The following is a 13,968-nucleotide window of genomic DNA, read 5'->3' as shown; positions in this document are numbered from 1 at the left end:
CATGGCTTCCCACTCCCCAACCAGGACACCTATATCATTATGTGTGTCTGTATCCTGTCAATCTTCATTGTTCATTATTTTGTATTTGCAAATTCATTCACTTTCTAAAATCTATATGTAACCCCAAAAATCAATACTCTTGGCACTTTGCTAGTCATTTGTAGACACATGCAGGGCAGCAAAAAATTTGAGTCATCTGACATGCACATTCCCAGTTGGTGACTCTGCCTTCTTGTTTCAGCTCTCATTCTGTAAACAAGTGTCCTTTTCACAGTCTACTCAGTGCCCCATTTTTCTCATTCTGGTGCTTTTTGTTGGTTATTTTGCTGTTTAAAATGACCCTCAAGTCTCATGCTGAAGCACTGTCTAGTGTGCCTAAGCATAAGGCAGCTGTGATGTGCCTTACAGAGAAAATGTATTAGACAAGCTTTACTGAGGCATGAGTTACAGTGCTGCAGGCTTTTAGTTCAAAATTAATGAATCAATAATATATGTTAATTACGATGTCGTTAAACAGAAACACAAGGTTAAACATGGTTACGTATGGATCAGTTGATGAAAAATGCAGCCAGGGGCTAGTGGGAACCTAATCCTCTATTTTCCTTAGGGGCAGTGAAGTATTACAGTATTTGCTAATTCAGTGTTTTTGGTGACTTTATATAACTACTGCAAATAATGAGAACTGACTGTATACAAACATAGACACAGCACATTTTAAAGAAATACCAATTGCCTAACAAATTGCAGCCCTGAACGCATCTCGGTATCCACATGCTCTGTGGCTTCACCCAGAAAGCTGAAACCCAGAAAGTGTTTTGGGGAGTTGCACATGGAGGCTGTGGAGCCTTGTTCAGAGACAGCCAAACCTTGGCTGAGGTAGGTATTAGAGGAAGTTTGCAAAGAGGTGGAAGACAACTCATGAGGCAGGAAAGCTGGAACATTCTTAAGATTAAAATTTGGGAGAGGACCAGGGAGGGTGTTTAAATTTAGGGTGACTGAGGAAAACTAGGATGAGACAGCTCTGGAGATGGCAGAAATTCTTGAATATATTCTACTATATATGTTGAATACATGAATAGTTTTAGCACTTATTTACTTTGCTTATTGTGTTTCTCCACCACTAGAATGAATCCCCAGAGGGCAGAACTTTTGGACTATCTGTTCAGTGCTGTATCTCTCAGTAGTTAGAACAGTGCCTGGTATATAGTAGGAGCTAAGTTAATGCGGATGAATAAATAAAAACATCTGTGTTTTTATTTAAAAAAAAACTTTCTTTAAGAGTTTCAAGCAGGGAATTGACATAACCTAATTCACTCTAGCTAATTTGTGAAGGAGGAGGATTGGAATAAAACTGAAAGCTGGGAGGCCAGTTAGGAGACTGTCACACTAGTAGCTTGGAGTAGGAAGGAAGGTAGATGAATCCAAGGTGTATTCTAGGCAGAACCAACATACTAGTGCTAGAAGGGATGGAGAGGGGATTGCTGAGGAGGGGCGTCAAGAATGACACTGAAGTTTCCAGCTCAGAAAATTCACCTATTTGCATTGGTAGCAGACACAATTAAGTTAATTTACATACTTAATTGGCACTTATTCATTCAATGAGTATTAGATACCAACCAGGTGCCAGGCACTGGTCTAAGTGCTAGGAATTCAGCAGTGAATAAAGTCTCTGCCCTCAAGGGGCTGACGTTCTACAGAGAGAAGTCAGAAAATGCACAAATAATCACACATCAAGTAGTGGAAAGAAAAATAAAAGAAGACAGAGAGTAATAGGGGATGGCAGTGCTATTTTAAAAAGAGTGGCATGGGAAGACCTCTCTGGTATTGTAACATCTGAGCAGAGACTAGAAAAGTGGCATAGTGAGCCATATGGATATTGCACATTAAAAATATTTTCAGAAAAAACAAAACTCTGGGATGAAGCAGTCAAACAAAACATCATTGAAGACTCAGCCATCACTAGCCAGCTAATGAAGTAAAGAATTTGCCCAGTCTTTCGGAAGAAAGCACAGAATTTCAGATTTTAGAGCAAGGGGAGTTTGGGCATGAATGACTCACACATGACAGACCAATGACTTTCAGAGCTACTAACAGAAGCCAATCCGAATTTTCTAGATGACTTTGAAGTTGTTAAAATTCCACTGATACATCATTCAATGAAAGGAAAATGTGTAAGTTAAATAGGAAATAGAGACAAAACTCTCAATGTCTCTAAATTATTTTTTCGTCACAGCATGGGTTAAGACAATTAGCCTGTCATTACAATGCTCTGCCTAAGAGCCAAGGCTCAAAAATGATTCAGAACACTCTTTAGGCTGTAAATTTGAGGAGGCTTAGACAAAAAAAAAAAAAAAACCCTAGGATACTGAAGAGATGAAATGCAATCCTATGGATGAATATAATCTATGGTCAGTTAATCGAGGGGAAAAACACACATATACATAGTATATATGCACACATGTGTATGTATATAGCACATATATAGTATGTGTGTGTGTCTATGAGTGTGTATGTATAGGACTCAGATTTTTCACCCCCAAAGCATGTTTTTAAATCCGTCAGGTAACTTGTAAATAACAGCTTTTGCAATCAAGATCCACAATATCCCAAAGAGCAGCTGCTCCTTCAGCCAGCTCCTGGAATTAAGAGAATATGGAACAACTCACCTACAATGTATTAATACATCAATATGAGTAAGAAAAAAAATCCTCGGGTGTTGCAAGCCACTAAGGCTTTGGGGTGAACTGTTAACAGCAGTTTAGTCTACTTGACTGATACAGAAAGACCCCAAGTCTTGGCTCCAGAAAAGCCTAGCTGGTCCTTCCCACTCATTCTGCCCCAGTTCAGGCCCTCACTTCCCCATCTTTACTTCTGCACCTGCCCCTGTCTTCTAGCCCACATTCAAACTCACATTAATCCATACCCAGTCTTGGGTAATCTTTCTAAACTACAAATGTGACGGTCATTCCCCTGATTATCAGAAATTATGGCTCCCCAGCCGTACTTCTCGTTTTTACTGAAGAACGCAGATAGGCAGGCACATGAGCAAGGATCTTAGATATCATGACAAAGCCGGAAACAGCTTCTGTGATTTTTCTGTGCTCAGGTACTTGATTTTTAAAATGCCTATTTTACACATTAATCCAAAACGTGTATCTGAGCTTATTATGATCATGTATCTATTTTTATGAAATTAATTTAGTAATTCTGGAAATTGTAACATGCCTATGCTATGGCTCTGAGCATCTATTAGCACTCTGTGAGAAAACATTCCAGGGTGAAGAAACCTCACTGAAGTACAGGCTTAAGAAGATGAATTAACTCCATAACGAAGACCTCTTGGCTCCGCCTTCCAATTTCACTGTCTCCCACAACCCCCTCCACACTCCTTAACATCCAACTCAATGGCCATCTCCCCAGTGCTGGAACTCGAAAGGCTTTTGCTCACTTTGATCCCTGTCCCTTATACGCCTTCATTCATTTCTACTTTTCAGGCCCAGGTGAGTCACCTGCTCTGAATTCACACACTTCCCTACGAAGAGTTGACTCCCTCCTCAGGGCTCCCACAAGATATCCACGCACTCTATATCGCAATTCCTTGTTTCCATTTCTGTCCCACACATTCGCCCCATCCATCCCGATGTCTTCACCTTTACGTTCCTAGTGCCTTGGATAGGATATGAAGCAAGTTACATTCCCACTGGTTAACTAAACACACTTCCGCTGCTGAAAAGCAGGGGCGTGCCCCAGAGGATGGCCGAAAGTTTTTCTCTTCAGAACTGAGTGTTCTGTCAGCTCATCTCCATAAGCACCTTCCAGAAATAATTCTCCCTCAGTTAAAGGCTTACCAAGAGCATTTTAACTACAAGCAGTTCAACTCCATTTGATGACACTCAATGAAGAACATCCATTTCAAAAAAATTTGTTTATGATTCTTTTATTAACACACACAGGAGGGGCTTTGGTCATGTGAACAAAAAAATTTATTTCTTAAAAAAGGCTTTTTAGGTCTCTGTTTTTCAAGGCAAATTAACACTTATTATACTTTTGACTTTGACCTCCAATCTGACAGGTCTACTACCCTGATGAACTGGAAGAGACTTTCCAGGCCCTGATAATGTCTTTTCCTTTCTCTGGCCTCTTAAAGCTCTCTGTAGACTGTCTCTTCAATGCCATTCTCTGATGCTCCTATAATGTGTGAAGGTATTACAATAGTCCCTATTCAAACTGCCTTGTCATAAAAGGTCAGCTATGTTGTCTAAATCAACTCACCTGACAGGTTACACAATATATATCAGACAATGTGCCACAAAACTCTCCTCTTTCGTCTCACAGAGGAACTAAAGTTCCAAAATATATACAAAACCATCTTCCATCTCCAACTGTCTTCTCGTTCTTCCCGGCTTTATGCAAAGCAGTCTCATTAATACATTCTTCACCAGGCTCAACCAAGTAGCGTAGTGTCTTCCATTGCACCTCTGAAGTTGGAAGATTCTGATCCCAAGTCTTGAAGTGTTCCAAAAAACAAACAGGTCACAAAGGTAACAGCAAAATACAAGGCCATGCCCAACATTTCAAAAACACAGCGAAGTAACAAGAATAAACGTGACCACGAAAACAACTTAATTAAGCCCCATTTCTCTTCTGAGAGTATTTCTTCGACAAAAGTTATATTTCCAGAACCAAACACATTTGATGATCTAAATCCATATCGAGGTCATCAATCACTGACCATAAGGGAGACTGTTATATGGGGGTAAAAAACATACAAAAACAAAACAGAGAAAATGACAAGCTGTTTGTTTCCTCAAGGTGTCAGTTCATCCTTACCAGTTGACTACAGTCCTCAGCTGTGAACCTAAAGCACAATTGGGAGAAATTTACCATGAAGACATTGACTCTCAAAGTTCCATATCCTGATGTTAAAAATAAATGTGAACCACCCAGAAAAATGCCACTTCTTTGAGACACGGTTCTCTGACATACCTGTCTCATAGAACGATCTGGAAATTTCAGGTAATGGCCTCTGGCTTTACTCTTTATTTCTCTTTCCCTGCGTTCTCAGCCTGTGTTCCACTGTGCTCTACAGCCTAGGTCTTCTTTGGCTTTCCCCAAACTCCCTTAGTGCCTAGACAGGTCTACTTCTGGCGACTGCCCTATTAGAATTGACTTTTATGTTTCACAAAAACAAACCCTAAGTTACTTTTATTTTTCTCTAATTACCAGTGTGGGAGGGAGAGGCCACAAAAAAACGGCATACTAACACCTAACAAAACCAGCACGCATTCTTTCCTCTTGACCCCAACTTTGTTCCCAATGCTTAATTTTTGATGCAATAAAATGGGGGATGCAGGCCTAGAACATAACTTTTTACAGGGCGCGGTTTAACCATGTTTAGGGCGACTACTGAGTTCCATCCAAGCTCCAGCTAGTTTCCGACCTTACCACCGATCTCGTCCTTCAAGAAGACTCGCTTCTCTCTATTCGCCAGACGAGCTCGACCAGCATCTCTGCCATCTTCGCAATCTCCTTGGCTTTCTCCTCAGCCTTCTCGCACAACTCCGACACTCTCTCGTCGGCTTCGCCACTCGGGTGCTGCACGTGATTGAGGGCGCTCTCCTCCGAGGCCTCCACCTGCGTTTTGATCTGGATAAGCATATTGTCCATCTCCCACAGCTTGCTCCTGGTCCGCAGGTACGCCCGCCCGTGCTCGCGTATAAGAGACGCGATGTCCTCGCGCATCTCGTTGATGACCGGGAGCAGGAACTGCTCGAAATCCTCCTCGGGCTCCAGCACCTCCACTTCCTCAGGCGCTTCCACCTCGTCTATGTCCAGGGGCCGCATCTCCTCCTGCCGCTTCTTCAGTACCGCAGTAGGGGCGTTCTTCTCACCGGAACCCCCCAAGAACTGGAGATCAGCAGTTACTGCTGGAGGCTGAGCGACCCACACGCTTTGTCAATTGTACCCCCGAATTATCTTTATTTTTTTTTCTTCCTTTTAATTGTAAGCCTTTCGCTTCACAACTCTGTGGGAAGAATCGCCGCGGACACACACAACGAAGCGGCCTACAAAATGGAGTCGCAGCCGTCAACTCGCCCTCGGCCTTTTTGCGGCCCTTTCACGACAGAGCCGGGCCCCTTTACGGTCACGCCTTCGGCACGACCAGGTAGCGGGCGCGCGCACGTAAAGGGGCCTCGGGCGCGCGCACGTCTATCACCAACTGCTTCCCGGTGCCCCGCCTCGCCCTGTAATTTAGATCGGTGGCAGCAGATTTGTTCGCGTCTTCATCTAAAGCTTCCCTTCAGGAGGCTTTCACTTTTATGATTTTTTAAAAGTAAAAGTGACCCTCCCTTCCCTATATTTGAATAAGACTGGCTGGCGTTCACAGCGCTATCTAAGCATGCACAAGCTTGAATTAATTTATATGAATTCATTTAGCCCGCACAACGAACCTATAAGAGAGGTAAAAACCGGGCTAAAAGTCGTGATTTGAGTCCAGAGCAATGTGGGTCCACAGTCCCTGCTCACTGTTCTAGAATGGAACCCGTCCTTCTGTCCTCCCCACCCCTGGCTCATACTTTTGTCCTGGCGGGGAATTTCTCTCGCTGCCTTGGGTGGTTCTGGCCCGTGGTTTTTGGTCTCTCGTCGCCAGTCTGTAAGGTCCTCAAGGTAAAGGGCCACTTCTGTTTCAGTTCTGTCCTCCGCCCCTCCTGTCAGTCTGGCGTCAAGAAGGGCCTTAGGGGATGCTTTTGAGAGAGGAATTCTTCTCTAGTACATAAGTGCTTCTACCAGACTGGAGGCTGTTTGAGGACAGGTTCTGGTCTTGATCACCTTTATGTCCCTCCACACGCAGGACCTGAAAATCAGCAGGGACCTAGTAAGTGTGGCTTTGATGGTCAGTACATTTTGATCACCAACCTAATGCCATTGTGGAATGGAGGAAGTCTGTTGCTAGGCTTAGTCACCCAGTGCCAAACTAGTAGTAATATGAGTGTGCGTAGAGGGGGGATCCTTCTTAACACAAGTGCCACAGATCAGAGCTTCAGTTGTCCAGTCTGATAAAGACCAATGGCCCCAGCCTGAATATCTGTCAGTGGGAAGAGGGATTTGTAAGATGACGTGTGTGAAACAGTTTTGCAAACACCAACATCAGATGTTCATCAAAAAAACATTAAGAGGGAAAGAGCAAGACACCGTGAAAAAATATATTTTCAATAGTTATACTGACAAAGGACTCATATGCAGAATATATTGAGAACTCCTACAGATCAAGAAGGAAAAGACAAAATTTTAAAATGGGCAAAAGACATAGGCTGGTAGTTAACGAAAGAGAATATTCAAGTGGCTAATAAGTATATGAAAAGGTGTTCAACGTCATGATTCAACAGGGAAATGCAGATTAAAACCACAATGAGGAAGCACTGTACATCCACTAGAATGACTAAAATTTAAAATACAATACCAAGTGTTGGGGAACATGTGGAACAACTGGAACTCATACATTCTTGATGGATGTCTTAGTCTACTCTGGACACCATAACAAAATACTATAGACTGGGTGGCTTAAAAACAGACATTTATCTTCTCACAGTTCTGGAGGCCAGAAGTCCATGATTAAGGTGCCAGCAAATTTGGTTTCTGGAGGTGAGGGCTCTCTTCCTCAAGTGCAGATGACCACCTTCCTGCTGCAGTCCTTACGTGATCTCTTCTTTGTGCATGCAGTGTTGGGGGGTACAGGAAAGAGTGCTCTCTTGTGTCTCTTCTTATAAGAACATGAAGCTATAGGATCACGCCCCCACTTTTATGACCTTATTTAACCTTACTTACCGCTTTACTCCAAGTACAGCCACACTGGGGGTTAGGGCTTCAACATAAAAAAATATTGGGGGACACATATATTCAGCACATAATAATGGGAATGTAAGTTGTTAGATAATTTTGGAAAACTATTTGGCAGTACCTACCAAGATTAAACATATACCAATCCTATGTTCTAGCAAATTGACACCCTGTTATACACTCAAGAGAGTTTGAGTGCAATTGTTTATAAAAATACATATACAAGACTATTCACAGCAGCTTTATTATAATAGCCCCAAAGTTAACCCAAATGTTCATCAGCAGGAGAATAAATAAATAAAATGAATAAATAGTAGCATATTCCTTCAATGGTTTATTACTGCATAACCAGTTACCCCAAAATTTGGCAGCTTTAAAACATTTATTATCTGTCATAGTGCATTTAGGCTGCTCTAACAAAATGCCATAAGGTGGGCAGCTTGTAAAAGAAATTTATTTCTCACAGTTCTGGGGAATGGGAAGTCCAAGATCAAAGTGCTAGTAGATTCTGTCTGGTGAGGGCTAGTATTTTGGTTCATAAACGGTTCCTTCTTGTTCTGTCCTCACAGGATGGAAGGAGCAAGGGGTCTCTCTTATGCATCCTTTTTTTTTTTTTGCTTTTGGAGATTGAGTTTCACTCTTGTCGCCCAGGCTGGAGTGCAATGACACAATCTCTGCTCACTGAAACCTCTGCCTCCCGGGTTCAAGCGATTCTCCTGCCTCAACCTCCTGAGTAGCTGGGATTACAGGTGCCCGCCACCACGCCTGGCTAATTTTTGTATTATTAGTAGAGATGGGGTTTCACTATGTTGGCCAAGCTGGTCTTGAACTCCTGACCTCAGGTGATCCACCCGCCACAGCCTCCCAAAGTGCTGGGATTACAGGCGTGAGCCACCGTGCCCGGCCCTCTTATACATCTTTTGTGTATTTACTTGTAGACAAAGTCTTGCTCTTTTGCACAGGCTAAAGTGCAGTGGAATGAGCATAGCTCACTGCTTCAAACTCCTGAGCTCAAGTGATCCTCCAGCCTCCACCTCCTGAGCAGCTGGGGCTACAGGCACATGGCACCACACTCAACTTTTAAAAAAATTTTTTTAGAGATGGAGGTCTTGCTATGTTGCCCAGGCTGGTCTCAAACTCTTAGCCTCAAACAGTTCTCCTGCCTCTTCCTCCCAAAGTGTTGGGATTACAGGCATGAGCCACTGCAGCTGGCCTTATATCCTTTATAAGGGTACTAGTCACATTCATGAGGGCTCTGACCCCAGATCACTTCCCAAAGGCCCCATCTTCTGATATCATCACTGTGTTAGGCTGTTCTCACATTGCTATAAAGGAATATCTAAGACTGGGTAATTTATGAAGAAAAAAGGCTTAATTGGCTAAGGGTTCTGCAGGCTGTACAGGAAGCAGGGTACTGCATCTGCTTGGTTTCTGGAGAGGCCTCAGGAAACTTACAGTTATGGCAGAAGGCAAAAGGAGAGCAGACATGTCACATGACCAAAGCAGGAACAAGAGGTGAGAGGAGGTGCCACATACTTTAAATGACTAGATCTCACGAGAACTCACTCATCACAGGAACAGCACAAAGGGGATGGTGCTAAACCATTCATGAGAAATCTGTCCCCATGATCCAGTCACCTCCTACCAGGCTCCAGGTCCAACACTGGAGATTACATTTCAACATGAGATTTGGGCAGGACATCTAAACCCTATCGATCACCTTCTGGGGTAGAATTTAAACATATGAATTTGGATGTGAGGGCACAAACATTCAGACCATAGCATTATCTTACGTCGTTTCAGTGTAGTATCTTACATGAGGTTGCAGTCAATCTATCAGCTGGGGCTGCAGTCATATCTGAGTTTGAATGAGGATGGAGCATCCACTTCCAAGATTACTTACTCAAGTGGTTGTTGGAAAGAGGCTGTTTTTCCCTAGCTGTTGGTCTCAGTTCTTTGCTATATGGGCTTCTCCATGGAGCTGCTCACAACAAGGCAGCTGGTTTCCCCAGAGCAAGTGCTTTGTGAACCCCCAATATCTGAGACATGTCTCAGTTAATTTAGAAAGTTTATTTTGCCAAGGTTGAGGATGTGCGCCCGTGACACAGCCTCAGGAGGTCCTGATGACATGTGTCCAAGGTGGTCAGAGCACAGCTTGGTTTTATACATTTTAGGGAGACATGAGACATCAATCAACATATGTAAGATGAACGATGGATTGGTCTGGAAAGGTGAGACAACTCAAAGCAAAGGCAGGACAACTCGAAGTGGGGAGGGGGCTTCCAGGTCTTGGGTAGATGAGAGAAAAATGGTTGCATTCTATTGAGTTTCTTTTTTTCTTTCTTTTTTTTTAAATTTTATTTATTTATTTATTATTTATTTATTTATTTTGAGATGGAGTCTCACCCTGTCGCCCAGGCTGGAGAGCAGTGGCGTGATCTCGGCTCACTGCAACTTCCACCTCCCAGGTCCAAGCAATTCTCCTGCTTCAGCCTCCCGAGTAGCTGGGATTACAGGTGTGTACGACCACAACCGGCTAATTTTTGTATTTTTAAAAGAGACAGGGTTTCACCATATTGGCCAGGCTGGTCTTGAACTCCTGATCTCAAATGATCCACCCACCTCAGCCTCTCAAAGTGCTGGGATTACAGGCTTAAGCCACCGCGCCCGGCCATTTTGAGTTTCTGATTAGCCTCTCCAAAGGAGGCAATCAGATATGCATTTATCTCAGTGAGCGGAGAAGTGAATAGAATGTGAGGCAGGTTTGCCCTAAGCAGTTTCCAACTTGACTTTTCTTTTAGCTTAGTGATTGTAGGACCCCAAGATTCATCTTCCTTTCGCAGGTTGGAAGGAAAGAGATGCCACACTACCTTTCATGAACTAATGTCCAAATCATACATCATCACTTCTGTCTTTTTCAGTTTCTTATGAGCAAATGAAGTCACTAAGTCCAGTACATACTCGACAAGAGGGAATACACAAGAGTGAGAATACCAGGAGGAAGAAATCACTGGGAGTCATCTTGAAGGTTGGCTAGCAATCACAGTTTGCCCTCTGACTACCAATTCTTCATGCCATTTTAACGTGCTAACCACACTCCCCTCTATCCAAGGTCCCCAAAAGTTATATTTTTTAAAATCTCATGTAGTTTTAGGTATTACTATGCTATTGTCACATCAGCTTTAAGTCCAGAATTTTGTCTTCTAAATTAGATCAGATGTAGATGAGGCTTTCTGAGCTTAGTTCCTTAAATTCAGCTCCTAGAGTACAATTCTTCTTGATCTGTACACTTTTGAAACTAAGGAGACAAGTTCTCTGCCCCCATGCCTCAAATATACAATTGTGGGGCTGGCACAGGATAATCACTACAGACCTGTTCTGCTCCACTACCACTAGATAGCCACTGCCACTCCTATTCAAAAAGGGGGAAATTGGAGGTACAAACAAGTTGCCAGCCCACAGTAACTCTGCCATCCAGTCTCAAGGTCTAGGACTCCATGACTCCCAGTTCCACCATCTGGGCTCCTGGTTTCATGCTCTGAGTTATACTTCCTTTTTCATGAAATGTAGCATGTGTTTGCCAATGAGTCTTTTTCTCAGTCTGATTCCTGCTTGTAGAAGTTTGGGGAGAGGGGATCCAAAGGCCTGTTCTTTCAGTCCAGTCTGCAATGTTTATGTCAATATAATTATCTTTAAAAAACTTTATAGGTCTTCTGTGAATCTCATCGGGGTTCACTCCGTTAGACAAAAGTGCTACCTACAAATCCCTTTGAGATAAGTCCATCTCTATCTTGGGCTTCTGCTAATACTGACGAACAAGCCTTAAGCCTTCTGGAGGCCTTGTGGTTTGATTGATGGACTCTGTGAGCCACACCATTAATCTCTTTAAGGAGCTGTTAGTCTAACTGAATGGTATCCTGAGGCACCGTCTTTGCTTTTTCTGAGATTTTAAAGGATTTAACCGTCACATCTCAACTTCATCTTTGTTTTTTTCTGGCAGTACCCTGGATTTGATATTTGCTTGGAAACCATTACTATTTCTTAGTTTTACACCATTTGCAATCAGACGAAGCTGAGGACTTTAAAAATCATCCAAAGTCGTCAAGGTCCATCCCTTTTGTGTTTCGTCTTGCTTATCTTATTTATTTTACTATAAACAGCAAAAAGAAATGAAGGACAGGAGGGAGACTTTCATGGGTGCTGGACATGTCCTACCTGTTGGTCTGGATAGAAGATGCATGGTTGTATGGATGTGTACAAAGTCATCAATGTGCACACTTAAAATATACGCACTGTATTGTATTCCTGCTATACCTTCGCTTAAAAAAAAAAAAAAAGGTTGAATGTGAGTTCGGGCGTGAGAAAACCGAAGCGCGCATGCGTGAGCGTGAACGCGCATGCGTGAGTGTGAACGCGCTGGGAGGCCGGAAACAAAGGTGGATGCGCGTGCACAGATGCTCTCGCAGGCCGCCGGAAGCAAAGGCGTGAGCGCGCGTGCGTGCGTGTGCGTGAGCGCGCGGAGGCCGGAAGCGAGCGCTGCGCAGTCGGGTGGTCCCGGGCCATGGAGGGTAGCTTTTCGGATGGCGGAGCGCCGCCAGAGGGGCTGGCGGAAGAGGCCGAGCCGCAGGGCGCCGCCTGGAGCGGGGACAGTGGCACTGTGTCCCAGAGCCATAGCAGCGCCTCGGGGCCGTGGGAGGACGAGGGCGCGGAGGATGGCGTGCCGGGCCGCGACCTGCCGCTGCTTCGCCGCGCCGCTGCGGGCTACGCCGCCTGCCTGCTGCCCGGGGCTGGGGCGCGGCCCGAGGTCGAGGCCCTGGACGCGAGCCTGGAGGACCTGCTCACCAGAGTGGACGAGTTCGTGGGCATGCTGGACATGCTTCGCGGCGACTCGTCCCACGTCGTCAGCGAGGGCGTGCCGCGCATCCACGCGAAGGCCGCCGAGATGCGGCGCATCTACAGCAGGATCGACCGGCTGGAGGCCTTCGTGAGGATGGTGGGGGGCCGCGTGGCCAGGATGGAGGAGCAGGTCGCCAAGGCCGAGGCCGAGCTGGGCACCTTCCCCAGGGCGTTCAAGAAGCTCCTGCACACTATGAACGTGCCCTCGCTCTTTAGCAAGTCTGCTCCCTCGAGGCCACAGCAAGCCGGCTACGAAGCCCCCGTCCTGTTTCGGACCGAAGACTACTTCCCTTGTTGCAGTGAAAGGCCTCAGCTCTGACGGCCTGACCACTGCGGCAAGAGGACCCCAGCTGGGGTGCTTACCTCCAGTATGAAGTGAATTGCAAATCCTGCTCATGGACATATATGATGTTGGAGTGTGGGATTTTAAAGTTTACTTTCTGCAAACTCTCCGTAGTATGTATATTCATGATTCAGTGTAGAATGTATAGACTTTATGTCTTCCAATTTTAAAAAAAGAGACACGGTCTTGGTATGTTGCCCAGACTGTTCGGAAACTCCTGGGCTCAAGTGATCCTTCCACCTCAGCCTCCCCAGTAGCTGGGACTACGGGGTCGCCACTGCACCCAGCCTGTGTCTTCCAGCTCTAATCAGAAAGCTGCTTGGCTAGGGCATGGGGAATCAAACTGAATGAACTTTTCTCTGCACTGTGGCAAAACTGTTATTTTTATGGATTTTACTAAACGGCGTTACCTTTTCAAGATTTCTATGTTTGTATAATCATAAGAAAATTGAGCTATTAAAGCCTTGTTATTATTCAATCCTAATAGTCAGTTTTCTAGAACCTACTTTTAGGGTAAATGGTACATTATTTAATATTATATTAAACCTCCTGTAGCGTGGATTGTAAACCAAAGGAAATGGTACAATTTCTGAGAATATATGTTGATTTTTTGTGACTAATTCCAAAGTTGTATTTGAAAGTATGACCTCACAGTCTTCATTTGTCCATAGCAAACATATATATATATATATATATATATATAGATATAGATATATATGTGGGTTGCCAGTGTTTGGTTTATAATTTAGATATTAATAGAAATTTTGAGTTTTATTGGAAATGATTTCCTTCTGAAAAGAGCTTTACATATTTCCTTGTGTTTGTTTGAAATGGACGTACTGCTCATGTGCTTTTGGTAGTGGGATAAAGAAAAGGGGCTAGAGTATACT

General features: G+C 44.1%; 2 protein-coding genes across 3 annotated transcripts; one reads left to right on the top strand and one right to left on the bottom strand.

The window, feature by feature from the left end:
- Positions 1 to 3,921: 3,921 nt before the first annotated feature.
- Positions 3,922 to 6,103, bottom strand: MRFAP1L1 (Morf4 family associated protein 1 like 1). 2 transcript variants are annotated; one of them, XM_054553204.2, is made up of 2 exons: positions 5,441 to 6,103; positions 3,922 to 4,858 (listed from the first exon to the last, which is right to left on the bottom strand). In XM_054553204.2, exon 1 carries the CDS (start codon positions 5,842 to 5,844, stop codon positions 5,461 to 5,463), a length of 384 nt encoding a protein of 127 aa, XP_054409179.1. In that variant the 5' UTR covers positions 5,845 to 6,103; the 3' UTR covers positions 3,922 to 4,858; positions 5,441 to 5,460.
- A 6,198-nt stretch (positions 6,104 to 12,301) lies between these two features.
- BLOC1S4 (biogenesis of lysosomal organelles complex 1 subunit 4) lies at positions 12,302 to 13,556 on the top strand. Its single transcript, XM_002814550.5, has one exon. The coding sequence runs from the start codon at positions 12,401 to 12,403 to the stop codon at positions 13,052 to 13,054; it is 654 nt and encodes a 217-aa protein (XP_002814596.2). The 5' UTR covers positions 12,302 to 12,400; the 3' UTR covers positions 13,055 to 13,556.
- Positions 13,557 to 13,968: the final 412 nt, after the last annotated feature.

The sequence above is a fragment of the Pongo abelii genome, chromosome 3 (genome assembly GCF_028885655.2).
Source record: "Pongo abelii isolate AG06213 chromosome 3, NHGRI_mPonAbe1-v2.0_pri, whole genome shotgun sequence".
NCBI classification, from domain to species: Eukaryota; Metazoa; Chordata; class Mammalia; order Primates; family Hominidae; genus Pongo; species Pongo abelii.
This window is presented reverse-complemented; position numbering and strand designations above follow the sequence as displayed.

What these genes read in the sequence shown, in the direction of transcription:
- BLOC1S4 (XM_002814550.5), top strand. Translation starts at nt 12,401, where the DNA reads ATGGAGGGTAGCTTTTCGGATGGCGGAGCGCCGCCAGAGGGGCTGGCG.
- MRFAP1L1 (XM_054553204.2), bottom strand. Translation starts at nt 5,844, where the DNA reads ATGCGGCCCCTGGACATAGACGAGGTGGAAGCGCCTGAGGAAGTGGAG.